This window comes from Tursiops truncatus, chromosome 15 (genome assembly GCF_011762595.2).
Source record: "Tursiops truncatus isolate mTurTru1 chromosome 15, mTurTru1.mat.Y, whole genome shotgun sequence".
NCBI lineage: Eukaryota > Metazoa > Chordata > Mammalia > Artiodactyla > Delphinidae > Tursiops > Tursiops truncatus.
The window spans coordinates 25111583-25125866 of NC_047048.1; the positions used below are offsets into that span (position 1 = coordinate 25111583).

Genomic DNA, 14284 nt, shown 5'->3' on the forward strand with positions numbered 1-14284 from the left:
ATGTGTCCCTGCATTTCCTGCCTCCTTTGTGGCCTGGTGGGGCCATGTGACTAATTCTGGCCAACAGGCTGTGAGTGGAACTGACTTGTGTGACTTCTGGTTTGAGATACGTAACAGTGGGTGTGAGTCGTCCACAACTTCCCTTCCCCAGCTGTGGTGACCCAGAAGCCAGCCCCCGAGAGGCGATGTCATAAAACCAGAACGGTCTGGATCTGTCAGTCATCGTACCAAAGGAGAGGCGCCTGATTCTCATCAAGAAATATATGAGAAATACACCCTTGTATTCATGTCCCAAGAGTTTATGGCCAATTTGTTACTGCAGCATAGCCTAGCCTGGCCTAACACCACAAAGGGATTTCCAAGGCTAATTCTTGCCATGTGTGATGTTTGCCTCGCCTGTGTCTTAGAACCCAACCTGGGCCATGCACGTAACACACACATCAGTGCTCATCTTCACAACAAGCCCAGGAGGCAGGGATCAGCCCCATTTTACAGACGAAGCAACTGAGGCACGAAGACTAAGTGACCTGCCTAGGGTCACACAGCCTGCAGATGACAAGGGCAGGACCCTGTCCACTGTGCTACGCCGATTCCCCACCAAACCCCACCTGATTCTTAATCTCTAGGTTCCCAATTCCAAGAGCTCCCGCTAGAAACAACATGCTCGCCAAGGAGAAAGAACAGCAGCAGATGAGAGGGTGCCCCATCCCGACTCCTGGAGAGACGGCAGGAACCTTCGCTAGAAAGAAAATGGAACAGTCGTTTAGAAAGAAATAAAATATTTTTTTTAACTGCAAATTATTTGCAAATGTTCACGTTTCCAGTGTAAGTCATTACAAAAAGATCCCCAAGAAACACTTGGTTTATCTAATGTGAAATAATGGTTTAACTTACAAAAAATAAATATGTATTTCCACCCAAAAGAAGAAAGATGCTTCTCTGGCTTGAAGTCAGCAACGTAATTCACATAGCGAGCATGAATCCTGGGGCAGCCGTGACCTCTCTTTGCTTTTTGGGTCTCACTTTGGTCTCCAATCAAGGGACCTACAGGGCTTTGAAGAAAGGACCCCACTTGCCCGTTTCCTTCCAGGAACACAGGGACCAACCACCAGATGCTGAGCCAACCTGGCCTTTCCCTGGGATGCTGCTCCTCGGCCCAGTACTTCCTCCCAAGAAATTAAAGTCTTGAGACTGTTTTTCTCCCTAGAGCAGTACTTAAAAAAAAAAAAAAGAAAAAGAAAATCACTGACACTCATGAATGGGTTCTTTTCTTGTCCCAGAAGAGACTCAGTAACCGTAAGTCAAGTTCTCCACCCCGCCGCCCCTGACAGCCAACCAGAGGCCCCGGGTGAGAAACTGAACTCTAAGAACAAGGAGGAGACTCAACGGGGCTCTTTTCAGTACCAACTGCTCACACCTGGAGGCACCAGCGCTCTTGGCTTTGAATGCTGAATAACCATGACCAGGTCTTCTCTTTCGGGCACCTGAAGGCGTAAACCCATTCTAGCTACAGGTAGAAAGAGGGAGGAAGGAAGGCAAGGCAAAGACGGGAGCGGGTGACGAGGTGAGCAGTCAAGCGGGGAAGTCGGCGTTGAGAGAGCTCTCCCGGCCTGGAGCTCCAGGGCCAGGTCACCCGGAGGCCAGCCCAGTCCCGTCAACGAGAAGCACTGGGAGACATGCGGCCTCTGGTCCATGAAGCAAGTCCCGGTGGAGGCAGCGCTGTGACACTGGTTCCCACGTCTGAGCACCCAGAAGACCAGATGGCTGGTGAGAAGCGCGTCCATGCCCCTCAGGACACTGCCTGAGAGTGAAAATGACCTTCACCAGGCCCCTCACCTCCAAACTGCAGCCTTGGGGAAACAAGCATCTGGGTAGAGCCAGGCAAGGACAGAGAGGTGCCGGGGACCAGGGAGCTTCTCGAAAGCTTGGAACCTGCAGACTTCGGCTGGAGAGATCTGAGGCAGTTGGCTGGATTTGGTCACTAGCATGTTTTATGCAACCGATTTCTCTGGAAGTCTGGCGGCCCAAACCTCCCCACAGAGCACGGAGAGCACATGTGCCCTCCCAGGGGCGTGAGAACATGTGTGCATCTGTGGGGGTAACAGAGGCAAGGATGTGCGTGTTTTGGGGGCACTGCATCCCTGTGTCTCTCCTGTTTCTTCACAGCCAATTCCAGGCAGGGGGCCAGAGGGTGGCTGCTTTCTGTGTGTTTTGGTTTTGGGTTGTTCTTTTTTTTTTTTTGGTTTCAGTCTACGCGAGGCTTGGGTTCCCAAGGATGCCGACTGATCCCTGGCTGCTGGCATGTCGGCCCTGCAGTTCTGAGCAGCTGCACCAGCTCTGGGCTCACACCAAGCCAGCGTCTTTGGCCATGCTGTAGAAGAGACCTCTCTGTTGCAGGAGGCCGGAGGGAGGACCACACTCGCAGATCTCCCCTTTGTCCAGGACAATCACCCTGCAAGGAGGGGACGCAGACATGAGGGGTGGGGAAGGGGTTGGCACCTCGTGCCCCAAGAGCCCACCTGGGCAAGTCCCTGCTTTGGGTCAGGCCCCTAACACCCTATGCCAGGACTGTTACAGTAGCCTTCCACCTGGCTGCCCATCCTCAACCCCAGTTCTAGTCAATGTCAACGTCCTGTGATGCTACCTCCAGTACTCTCTATCACCTTTTATATTTCCTTCCCAGCACAATTCCCTTTTATTTGTTGCTGTGTTTATTGTCTGTCTCTGCACCCAGCCCCCAACTAATCTGTAAGGTCTCTTAGGCAGGCTCCCTGTCTGACAGATCCCTGCTCAGTCCCCAGTGCCTGGAACGGAGCCAGGAATGTGGCAGGCACTCCACACATGTGTTGACTGAATAAATGATTGAGTGATGTCAAAAAATGCCTGGTACTAACCAGGACAAAGAGACGTTCCACCACCTCAGGCTGTCACTAGGCATAACGACAGTGTTGAATGAATGAATGAATGAATGAACGGGTGACTGGGGTGGACCGCAAGGTCCAGAGGCCTTCTGTGCCAGGGCATCACCTCGTGTAGTCCATGATGGTGTTGAGCCGGTGAGCAATGGTGAGGACGGTACAGTCATCAAACTGCGTCCGGATGGTGGACTGAATGAGGTCATCCGTTTCCAGGTCCACAGCCGCCGTGGCCTCATCCAACACAAGGATCTTCGTCTTCCTCAGCAGGGCCCGGGCCAGGCAGACAAGCTGGCGCTGCCCAACGCTTGACCGGGAGAGAAGGACCAGGAAACAGTGTCAAAACCACCCTGACCCTGAGCCTAGGCCTGAACTGTGAGAAGGGAGAAGAGACACTGGGTGCTGCTTAGACCAGGAGAGCACTTCCACTCCCCACATCTGTGCCCATGGCAGACATCACTAATCAATCAGAATGGTCTTCCCGTTGAGCTAGAAGCAGGCTCAGAATCATTCTCAACACAGGGCTCAGAGGTGCTATCCAAAATAACAGGTAGCAAAAATGATCCCATATCCATGCCTTCTGTGGGGCCCCTCACTGCGGACTTTGGACTCAGTCACGTGCCTGGCTTTGGCCAATGGGATGCTGGCAAACATAAGGCCGGCAGAGGCTTGAAATGGGAATGCACACCAGGCTTTGCTCACTCTTGCACCTCTGCCATCACCATGACAATATGCCTGGGCTGGTCTGCTGGAGGATGAGGGACACACGGGGCAGAATCTAACTGCCCCCAGCGGAGGCCGAATAGATCTGCCTACAGCCAGCGGCCACCACCCACGTGCGTGAGCCAAGACTAGCAGAGCTGCCTGGCTGACCGCCCCAGTGTGTGAGCGGTCAGGCTCTTGTTGAACACACCTGAGGTTTGGTGCTTGGTTGTCATGGTGATGGGTAAGTGACAGAGGCACAGGATCTCTGCTGCGCCAGGCATTAACACTTCAGTTGCTGGATCATGGGTGGATCCTGGGGAGCCTGGGAGACGGACCACGGCAGCTGGGGCAGTGGGTGGGGACAGGGAGGGCTCAGAGCAGTGCTATTTACTGACTGGAAGAGAAGCCTTTCCAAAGTTTAACGACTGATAGCCACTCTCCATTGAATGGACCTGGTGTAAGCAAGGAAGCGTTTTGGCCATCCTGGTTACACCTCATGGTAAAATGAGCCTAGATTGAAACCCATTTTAGATACTGAAACTGAGGCCCCAAGAGGTTAAGAGACAAACAGCTCACGTGGCAGAGCTGGGACTCAAACCCAGGTCTGAACCAGATGGAAATGGACAAAACCTACAAACGCCCTGACGGAGGGAGAGCTGAAGCCGAGGAGACCCGGTTGGGGCCTCACCCCCGCCTACCTGAGGTTCTCCCCGCCTTCTGCGCACTCGTGGTTCAGCTTATGGGGAAGGGCCGACACGAAGCCCTTCAGGTGGGCCAGCTCCAGAGACGTCCAGACCTCTTCATCTGAATACTGGCTGAATGGGTCCAGGTTCATGCGGAGGGAACCCGAAAACAAAACGGGGTCCTGTTCGAAGGGAAGATGGCAGATGACGTGTGAGGCTCACGTCACGGTGGACACGGGTGGGGCAAAGAGGTGCAATGTAGAAAGTTCTTGCCAGAATTGTTCAAAATGGGGTTTCACAGTCCCTTGGAATCACCACTTCCGAAGATGTCAATAATGGGGGAAAAAAGCCTGGAAAACTCTGGATTAAGTGAAATAAAATAGATTTCTTTCTTGCAAGATTTCCCAGAGCATTCAATATGCAAATGTGTTGGGAACTTTCGGGAAGGGAGATGCAGCATGGGCAATTCCTAATTGCAAGGTACCTGGATTCCTCCCCATCCCACCTCCAAATAAGAACCTTAGGAGAAATATAAGGCAAAACAACACTAAAAGGCAACGTATTAAAGAATCACCACCTACTGGCATCAGTCTAGAAAATTCATCATTCTCGCCTAGCTCTTGGGAGGGTCAGAGATCCCTGTGCTGACCGGCAGCCGGCAGAGAAGCCAGTATCTTAACTGTATCCTGTGAGATGCTCAGGAAGCTGCCTACTGGGTGGCAGGAGTGAAGGAATGAATGAAACCTGCTTAAGGCTCACTGTTATTTATGTGCTAAGAGGAGATTCCGTGAAGAAACACAGCATAATTTCAGTAAAAAAAAAAAAAAAAAATCATGAAAGTAGGAATAAAGGTAGGTTTGTCCTGAAAATACACACATGTCGCTTTCAGCGTGACCCAGCCCAGCCCATCGGCCCCACCTGGGGGATGATGGTGATCTTGAAGCGGAGGTCGTGCAGGCCAATCTTGGCAATGTTGACATCGTCAATGATGATCTCTCCCTCGGCAGACTCGTTGATACGAAACAAGCCCAGGGTCAGGGATGACTTCCCAGCTCCTGTCCGCCCCACGATGCCAACCTGTGGGACAGGAAGGGCCCAGGGTGAGGTGGGAATGCTGCTATCTGGGGTTACCTCCTGCCCCATGGTGCCCTCATTTTAAGTACCAGCCCCAGAGCAATTCAGTCATCTGGTCAACCCACCTCTCACCGTAGCCCCCACCCTCAGCAGCTTCCCAGAGACATTCCTTTAGGGGCTGTTTTGGCCAAAGGTCAAGAAGGACTCCCTTCTCTTTGCCAGCTCTTTTTAGAAATTAAAATTAGGTTTTTTTAACATCTTTATTGGAGTATAATTGCTTTACAGTAGTGTGTTAGTTTCTGCTTTATAACAAAGTGAATCAGTTATACATATACATATGTTCCCATACCTCTTCCCTCTTGCATCTCCCTCCCTCCCACCCTCCCTATCCCACCCCTCTAGCTGGTCACAAAGCACCGAGCTGATCTCCCTGTGCTATGCGGCTGCTTCCCACGAGCTATCTATTTTACGTTTGGTAGTGTATGTATGTCCATGCCACTCTCTCACTTTGTCACAGCTTACCCTTCCCCCTCCCCATATCCTCAAGTCCATTCTCTAGTAGGTCTGTGTCTTTATTCCTGTCTTACCCCTAGGTTCTTCATAACATTTTTTTTCTTAAATTCCATACATATGTGTTAGCATATGGTATTTGTCTTTCTCTTTCTGACTTACTTCACTCTGTATGACAGACTCTAGGTCCATCCACCTCATTACAAATAGCTAATCAGCTGTTTTTTATAAATTAGTTATTTTCAACTCAAGATAATATTAAGTAACAATCAGATTGTTCTGGTGAAATATCTGAGCTGTTGAAATATCTCCAAGGTTCAAGCAGATCCCCCTGCATCCCAGCTGAGGAAGCAGAAAGAGGTTAGGGATACAACCTGGCCTCTACTTATCCTCTCTTGAGGGAACTGGGCTCCCCATTTAATGGCCAATGATTGATGTTCCAGTTAGAACTCTCCCTTCTCATCTGGGCTCCAAAGAGGCCAGCTCCTCCACCCTCTGACAGCAACTCACAGAGCAGAGTCTCATGATGTAACATAAGCCATAAAGCGTCAGTGAGAACACCGCCCACTCTGTTCCTCCCCTTGTTATAAGTTGGAGAAATTCTCTCATGGGAACGGTACATTCTGAGCCTTGGGGTAGGAAGTTTAACAAATTCGTATGTTCAGAGATGAAACACTGTCTTCTGGCAAACGGCCAGGAGGACCCTGGGTCTCAGAGCAAGGATGTCTTCCAGGAACAGCAATACGTTCCAAAATTCTGTCCATTTCACATGTCCCTTGAGCCATCCCTAGTAGTGACGATGACGTCTTTCTGTTCTAGAGACTGCCAACTCAAATGCCTAAGGGGCTGAGTGGGCACATGAATGGAGCAGGAAGGGACCAGTCGGTGAACTGGGAGGCTCGTGTCTTGTCTAGAAAGAGTCAGGCAAGGAGGATGGGCCCAGTGTTGCCACGTGTTCTGATCTTTCAAGAAAAGCAGGAAATGGATTTTTATATAAAACATTCCAGATTTTTCAACATTTGCAATTTAGATTTCTTTCAAAACGTATCTGTGGGCTTCCTTTGGCCCTCGGGCTACCAGTCTGCAACCCTGCTGGGACACTCTGAGCAGCTTTTACTTCCATAAGCCCCTCCCCGAAAGGCCACTCCACCCTGTGGTTTGGGACAGGGACAGACTGGGAAAATGAGGAAGCTCATTTCATCTGCCTGGTGGCAACCTACGCCCGACCATGAACTGGTGGGGGTCAAAGTGCGCCCACCTTCTCCCCTCCATCGATGGTGACGTTGATGTGCTTGAGAACCAGGTCCAGGTCCTCTCGGTAACGCAGGCCGTAGTCTCGGAACTCCACTCGGCCCACCTGGGGCCAGTTGCTGGGGGGTGCCATCTCCTGGATTCGCCAGGGAGCCTGCAATCACAGTGGGTGGTGGGGTGGGGTTCAGGCGTCTGAAGTCCACCTCATGTGCCCTAAGGCTCTGTGTGAGTGGCCTCCATGACCCCTCTGACCACATGGCTCTCTCTCTCACTCACTACGCTCCCCACACTGAATTCTGGACTGTTCCATGAACACCCACACCTGTTGCTTCAGGGCCTTTGCACTTGCGGCTTCTTTTGCCTGGAGTGCTCTTCCCCAAACTACCCTCTGGACCTGCTCACCTGCTGCAGATCTCAGGCCAATGAGACCACCCTCCTAGCCCTGGGCCCATCTTTCCCCCCCCCTCCATTTTCCTTCAGAGCACTTACCCACCTCCTAGCATTTTAAGTACATATTTGCTTGTTCTGTCACCCACGCCCACTGGAAATCCCCTCTATGAGGACAGGTTCTTTTATTCGTTCACTGCTATATCCCAGGGCCCAGAGCACATAGTAGGTGTTCAATAAACACTCATGGACTGAATCAATGAATGGGTGGTCTTCTCTCGACAGACACAAGGGTAAAGGTGAGATACTCCAATGGCTTCTAAGGTCTGGTAAAAGCAGCAACTAACACTTGAAGGTCACTCTATCACATTACGTCGTTTAATCCTCAGTACAATCCCACGAGTGGGTTCTTTCCTATCCCCAGTTTACACATGAGGAAACTGAAACACAGAGAGAGAAAGCAACTTGCCTGGGGTCACACAGCCCCTGTTTCTGAAAAGCTGCTTAGTTCATTTCAGCATTTCCTGAGGTCTACCTCTGGATGTGCTCTGGGCCAGGCTCAGGGCTATCTTCAGGGAAGGAGAGGAATGGTGAGGGCAATAAAAGAGAAAGTCCATCCTTTCTCGCCCATAAACTTCTTATGTTAATTTTTTTACACCCTTTATATAAATAAGGGGACATGCTATAAGAACACAAAGGGGACTGGAGATAAGTGGTTGGAGCTTTCTATCTATAAATAAATATCATACATAATATAAATAAACACATAAGTAAATACATATATTTTAATAGTGGTAGGACTGGTGATCTTTCTCTTTTTCAAATATGCTCTTATTCTAAAAGTATAAAAATAAATAATTAGAAGTAGTAAAATATTTTAAAAGTAAATTAAGTTGAATTTCACACTTTAAACGGGTGAACTGAGTGGCATAAGAATTACATCTCGAAAGCTTTTATAAAAATAAATTAAAAATAAATAAATAGATAAATTCAGTGTAGGGTGGGAAACTCCTGGTGTAATGTGCTCTTATTTCCACAGGGGGCGCTCACACCATTCTGACAGATGCTCTCTGAGGAAGTGGGCCCTGGTTCACCGAGTCAGAGCATTAAAGGACCTGGTGTAGTTCACCTCTGTAAATCCTCAAGACAAAGTCTAACCAGGGTCACTTTGGTCTCATTCCCAAGGGGCACTTTCTTGGAATAAAGTGCGGCATAAAGGCACACACCCAAATCCTGGGTCTGCCATTTACCGGCCATGTGATCTTAGGCAAGCAACTTAACCTCTCTCTGTCCATTTCCTCACCTGCAAAATGGGGATAACAGTAGAATGTGAGTTATAAGGCTGTGTAGAGAATAAATGAATTATTCTATGTAAAATGTTTAGTACAGGCCCTGACACCCCACAAGAGCACAATATGTGTGTCCCTATTACTATTATTATTGGTAGTAGTGGGGATGGTGGTATCTCCAAGCATCACTGCTATTACCATTATTAACACTACTACTGCTATTCGGAGGTGGTGTGTGGGCAGAATAAGGCAGTTTTTAGGGGAATCATGGCACCAAAGCCTGGAGACTTGGGTCCTACTCCCAGCTGTCCCACGGACCATGCGTGACCTCGGACCAGCCATCGTCCCTCCCTACATGCCTTTTTATTCCACCTATAAAATGAGGACTTGGGTTAAATAAATGCAGGGTTTCCCAAACTTTGGTCAATTCCTTACCAATAACATGATTTTTGCAATATCCATGTACTGATTCTCTTGTTCCTGACTTTTAATATTTTTAAACGACTCATTTGTATTTTAATGTTTAAACTTATTTAAAGAGAAAATTAGTATGATTCACTTTCCATAATGTAAGTCCTCCCCGCAAAAAACATAACAGATAACAGAAGATTATTTTTGTCAGATAGAGGTTGCCTATTGAAGGCCCACGTGGTAGGGCTCAAAGGATTATTTTGGGTAAAGCCACACTGAAGATCATGGCCAAGACGTCAGGGCGGGGGCTTGCTTTACCTCCTTCTCAGTCTCTGAATACTCCTTGAGTCTCTCCACGGCCACAATGTTGGTCTCCATCTCGGACGACATCCGAACAAGCCAGTTCAAGTATGTGGTGACCTGTGAGTGGAAGAGTCACATGGAGCTTCTAGAGTGAGCGAGAGTTGCTTTATTTCCATGAAGTCATTATTCATTATGAAATGTTTCAGATAACCAAGGTACACAAAACAGCAACCCCAAGTACTGTGGCCAGACTTCCTACATTGTGTCTCTTAAGCAAGCACCACATGTCAAAATAACCCAGGGGCCACACAAGTAATCAGAAAGGAAATGAAGAGATATTTTGAACCAGATGATAAGAAGAGAACGCAATGTATCAAAATTTGGGAGATGCAGCTAAAGCAGTACTTCAAGGGAAATTTATAGGATTAAGTACATTTCTCTTGTAGCTGGGGGCATCCTCTCATGCCATCAAGGACTCTCCTTGGCTGATGGGGGAATCAGGGCCGCACATCTAATTTCTCTCCTGCACCAGTCGGTCACTGGGCTCTAGACCTGCTCGTCAAACTCTACTTGGTCCCCTTTCCTCTCCCCCACTCCCACAGAGATCCAAAGCAAAGGCCCAAAAACCTGACAATTGGCTCCCCATTAAGAGAACTGGAAAATCCACCTGAGAGCACCCCCCTTACCTGCAGTGAGTAAGACACCGAGAGGCCCACCAAGCCAGCACTGAGACTGTGCCGGGAGATCACTGCAAACAGGGCGGCAAACAGGACAATGCAGTTGCCTACACACTCCAGCCGCACAGCCAGCCACCTACGTGGAGACACAGGCAGAGGGACGGGCGGACACATGGACACATGGACGGACACACACACACACACACACACACACACACACACGCCCAGAGTCAGCTTTTCAGGGACTTGATTTATAGCTGGGGGGCGGGGTGGTGGTGGTGGCCACTTTGCTAACTGAAATAATTCCCCAATAGTTCCTGAGAGAGGCCTCATTTGCCCTGCTCATGGGACATGGGGAAGGAGGGCCGAAGGGACACGATTTCAGGAATTCCTCACTAATCTGGCAAGCCCAGGAACTAAAATAGAGTTCTACAAAAGTGACCTTTCCAGGAAACTGAAGCTTGCCTTTTTAAGAACCAACTTTTTCTCACTGAAACCTTTAAAATATACCCATGTGTGCTTTTAAAAATATGTCCCAGAAAATTCCTAAATACTAAGAAATCATCAACTATAAGAGGCACCCCCTGATTTAAAATAATTTTCTTCTTGGCAGGAGACGAGGAGGTGGGAGTGAGAAATAAACCACCATTTTCAACACAGCCAAAGGGTTCCCAGACCCAGATCACCCTCATTTCAAAAACATTAAAATGTATTGCCTTAGCTTTAAAATATAAACTGGTTTAAAGCTAACTTTTATAAGATATCACATAGGAACATTATTTTAATGTTTTAAAATGTAAAGCATTCTAGAAAAGACAGTAGTATCAACATTTTTTCCACTACAGCGTTAAGATCCATGTGACTGGTCCTCAGGGTGTGAGCTATTCCCACACACACCCAGATTTTGACAAACTCCCTAAAAATTCTTCAAGGGAAGGCAAGGTTCTCTCCAGTACTTCACAATCTCCCTGCCCAGTCTTACACGATGGGATTACATTGTGCACAGTGGGTCACTTCCAGGGTGCTATTACCCCTCCCCAGAGTTTTCCATCCCACATCTCAAAAAATACATCAGGAGGTAAGCAAGTGAGGAGGATACTTTTCCAGATTCGTCAGTAATTAGCAAACTTCTACCCCCTTTTTTTGATTGATGGTATTTAATCATTCTTGATCCCCCAAATGGCAATTTCACATGGTTCAACCTAATATAAGTAAACTGCTTCCAATACTCATCACACAGGGGTGGTGTGATGAGAAGCATGGCGCAAAAACACTCAATAGCTGAGGCTGCCTGCCGTCACTGATGATCCTGTAGCACCAGGACAACAGCTAAATGATGGATCCTGCAGTATCTTCTGACCCCAGAAGAACTCTTTGTCCTTGCACTCCAATGCCCCTGGAGCTGCGTGCTGACCGTGCTCCTTTCTGCTTTTAATGGTTATAAAGTCCTCTCCTCGCACCGAGTCTATCGCTCCACACCCTCATCCAGGAACCAAGGGGCTCCCCCTGCCCCCTCCCACGGCCCCACGCCCACCTGTTGGCCACGATGCTGGGGTAATAGGCCTTCTGGTTCTCGTCCACCTTCAGGTCGCTCTGGCGGATGAAGCGCTCCTGTTCCTCGAAGGCGCGGATGACACTGACCCCCAGCAAGGTCTCGTTGAAGTGGGAATAAACCGGGGAGCGGCTGACTGACTCGAGGCGCTTCAGCTGCCGGGAGGAGGCCACATAGAACCTCTGTGGGAGAGAAGAGATGGGGAGTGGGGGAGGGTTCCTCATCCCAGCCTCCCAGGGCTGCGCTGGAGAACGTCTGGATCCTTCCAGGGGCGAAATGTTGGAGCTGGGCTGCTCTCAGAGGGTGTCCCGACTCAGCTGGCGAATGGCAGGCACAGCGCCCACAATACTGCCGGTGGCGGTGATGATGATAATAACTAACGCTTACGTGGAGCCCAGCATCCTAGGATTGTTTTAAGTTCTTTCACATATATCAGCTCATGCAATCCTCACCAAAAACCTACGAGGTGCTCATTCCAGTTTCACAATGAGTAAACTAAAGACAACCTCTTCCCTAAGGTCACGTGGCTAGGAAGCGGCAGAGCTAGGATCTGAACCCCGTCAAAGTGCTAACCTCAGCACTGCATGGCCCCTCTGATACCACTGACCTCTAGGGTTTATGGACCCTGCAGTGTGGCTTTATGACAACCAGACCTCAGCGCAAACCCTGCCTCCACCCGTCCCCATGGACAGTGACCACATCCGCTCTGCTCCTGCCCTAATGCCGGGCATTCAGCTCGTTAGAGATGTAACAAGATGGAGTCGCTCACTGGAAGTGCTGAGGAGCTGTGACACAGGCTGGACTGGTCATCTGAAGACACCTCTATTCTCCTGGACGTGCTGCAGTCCACTGCTTCATCAACAGCGGAGGCGGGCAAGCAGACACAGGGTGCTCAGGGACATGGCCTCCTGCCTCCTGGCCTGCGTCGGGTGCCCTGGGCCATTTTGGGGGCAGAGACCTTCCACGGAGAGCACTGAACAGAACAGGTGGCTCTGACAGGGCCTCCAAGGTCAGCCACTTCTTTCTGGATGGCAGCTCACGTGGTCATTTGAACCGCAAGCTGGGCAGCCTTCTGGGGCTCCAGAAACTCTGAAAACTCACCCAGGGACCACGCCAACCAGGGCCATCTCAGAACAGTGGTTCTGACAATCCCTGCACACGGTCAGATGCTATCTCTTCCTCTGGCGGCAAAATGAAATCCAGACCTCCTGTCTGGCTCAAGGCCCCCTGGCATCTGTCCCCATTACCCTCTCCTGGAATCACCTCCTCTCCCTGGCTTTCTTTCATCCTGGGTGGAAACAGTTCTAAAACATTTTACCTGCTCAATTTATTCCACTTGTCATGTCCTCAGAATTTTATTTCCTCTAAAAAGCTAACCTGAGATTTATTTTTGTTAAGGAATAGCCTGGTTTTTAAAAAATAATTATTAGCTTTCCTTTTAAGCTCTGTTCCAGGAGACATAATCCACCTCGTGGACTCACCTTACTCTTTCAGAGACCAAGACATTGCCTGGTCTCCTGAGTGAAAATAACTGCCCGACACACACCTGCCTTGTGCCAGGAAGCGGGCTGAGAGCCGAGACACTAAGACGTGTGCCGGGTAATTTTCATGGATGCCAAACAGTTCCACAGGCAGAAATGCCTTATTCCAGCAATGTGGAAGCCCAAACAGAATTCCACATCATCTTACCTCTTACATTCCTTTTTCTAAAAATGACTTGCTTTTAAGTTAAAACGGTAATGTATATCCATTTTTTAAAATCTTGGAGTGATATAGACAGAAAGATTAAACATTACATTAAGTCCACAATCCAGAGATAAGCACTATTCAGATTTCAGTATATAACCTTTTAGATCTTTTCCCGAGAAAGAGAGTGAGAGAGAATACATACCCTTACACACATACACCCTTAAAAGCCTTTTTTTTTTTTTTTTTTTGGCGGTACGCGGGCCTCTCACTGCCGTGGCCTCTCCCGTTGCGGAGCACAGGCTCCGGACGCGCAGGCTCAGCGGCCATGGCTCACGGGCCCAGCCGCTCCGTGGCATGTGGGATCCTCCCGGACCGGGGCACGAACCCGTGTCCCCTGCATCGGCAGGCAGACTCCCAACCACTGCGCCACCAGGGAAGCCCAAAAGCCACTTTTTGAGATGCAACTTACATCCACTGGAAAGTGCACTAAATCTTTACAGCTTTATGGATTTTATGTTTATCTACACCTGCATAGCCACTACCTGATCAAAATCTAGAAAATTCTCTCGTGTCCTCTCACAGTCAACACTCCTTATAGCCACTACTCTGACTTTTACCACATCGTACTTGCCTGTTCTTCAACTTCATAAAAACACAATCACACAAATGTACTCTTTTGTGTTTGGCTTCTTTCGATCAACATAGTATCTCTGAGATTCATCCTCCTTGTGTGTATCAGTAGTTCATTCCTTTTCACTGCTGAGTCATTGTATAAATATACCACAATGTACGTATCCATCCTCCTGTGATGGACATTTGGGGCTATTATGAATCAAGA

General features: G+C 49.0%; 1 protein-coding gene across 3 annotated transcripts in view; it reads right to left on the reverse strand.

The window, feature by feature from the left end:
- Positions 1-762: 762 nt before the first annotated feature.
- ABCC1 (ATP binding cassette subfamily C member 1 (ABCC1 blood group)) overlaps positions 763-14284 on the reverse strand; it is a 130290-nt gene continuing 116768 nt past the window's right edge. For all 3 annotated transcript variants that reach the window (XM_033841094.2, XM_033841092.2, XM_033841093.2), the window contains 8 exons: positions 11740-11939; positions 10215-10341; positions 9544-9645; positions 7146-7292; positions 5222-5380; positions 4319-4485; positions 3028-3222; positions 763-2452 (listed from right to left, as the gene is read on the reverse strand). In XM_033841094.2, the coding sequence (XP_033696985.1) occupies positions 2344-2452; positions 3028-3222; positions 4319-4485; positions 5222-5380; positions 7146-7292; positions 9544-9645; positions 10215-10341; positions 11740-11939 (1206 nt within the window). In that variant the 3' untranslated portion in view covers positions 763-2343. The remainder of the gene's footprint in view (positions 2453-3027; positions 3223-4318; positions 4486-5221; positions 5381-7145; positions 7293-9543; positions 9646-10214; positions 10342-11739; positions 11940-14284) is intronic.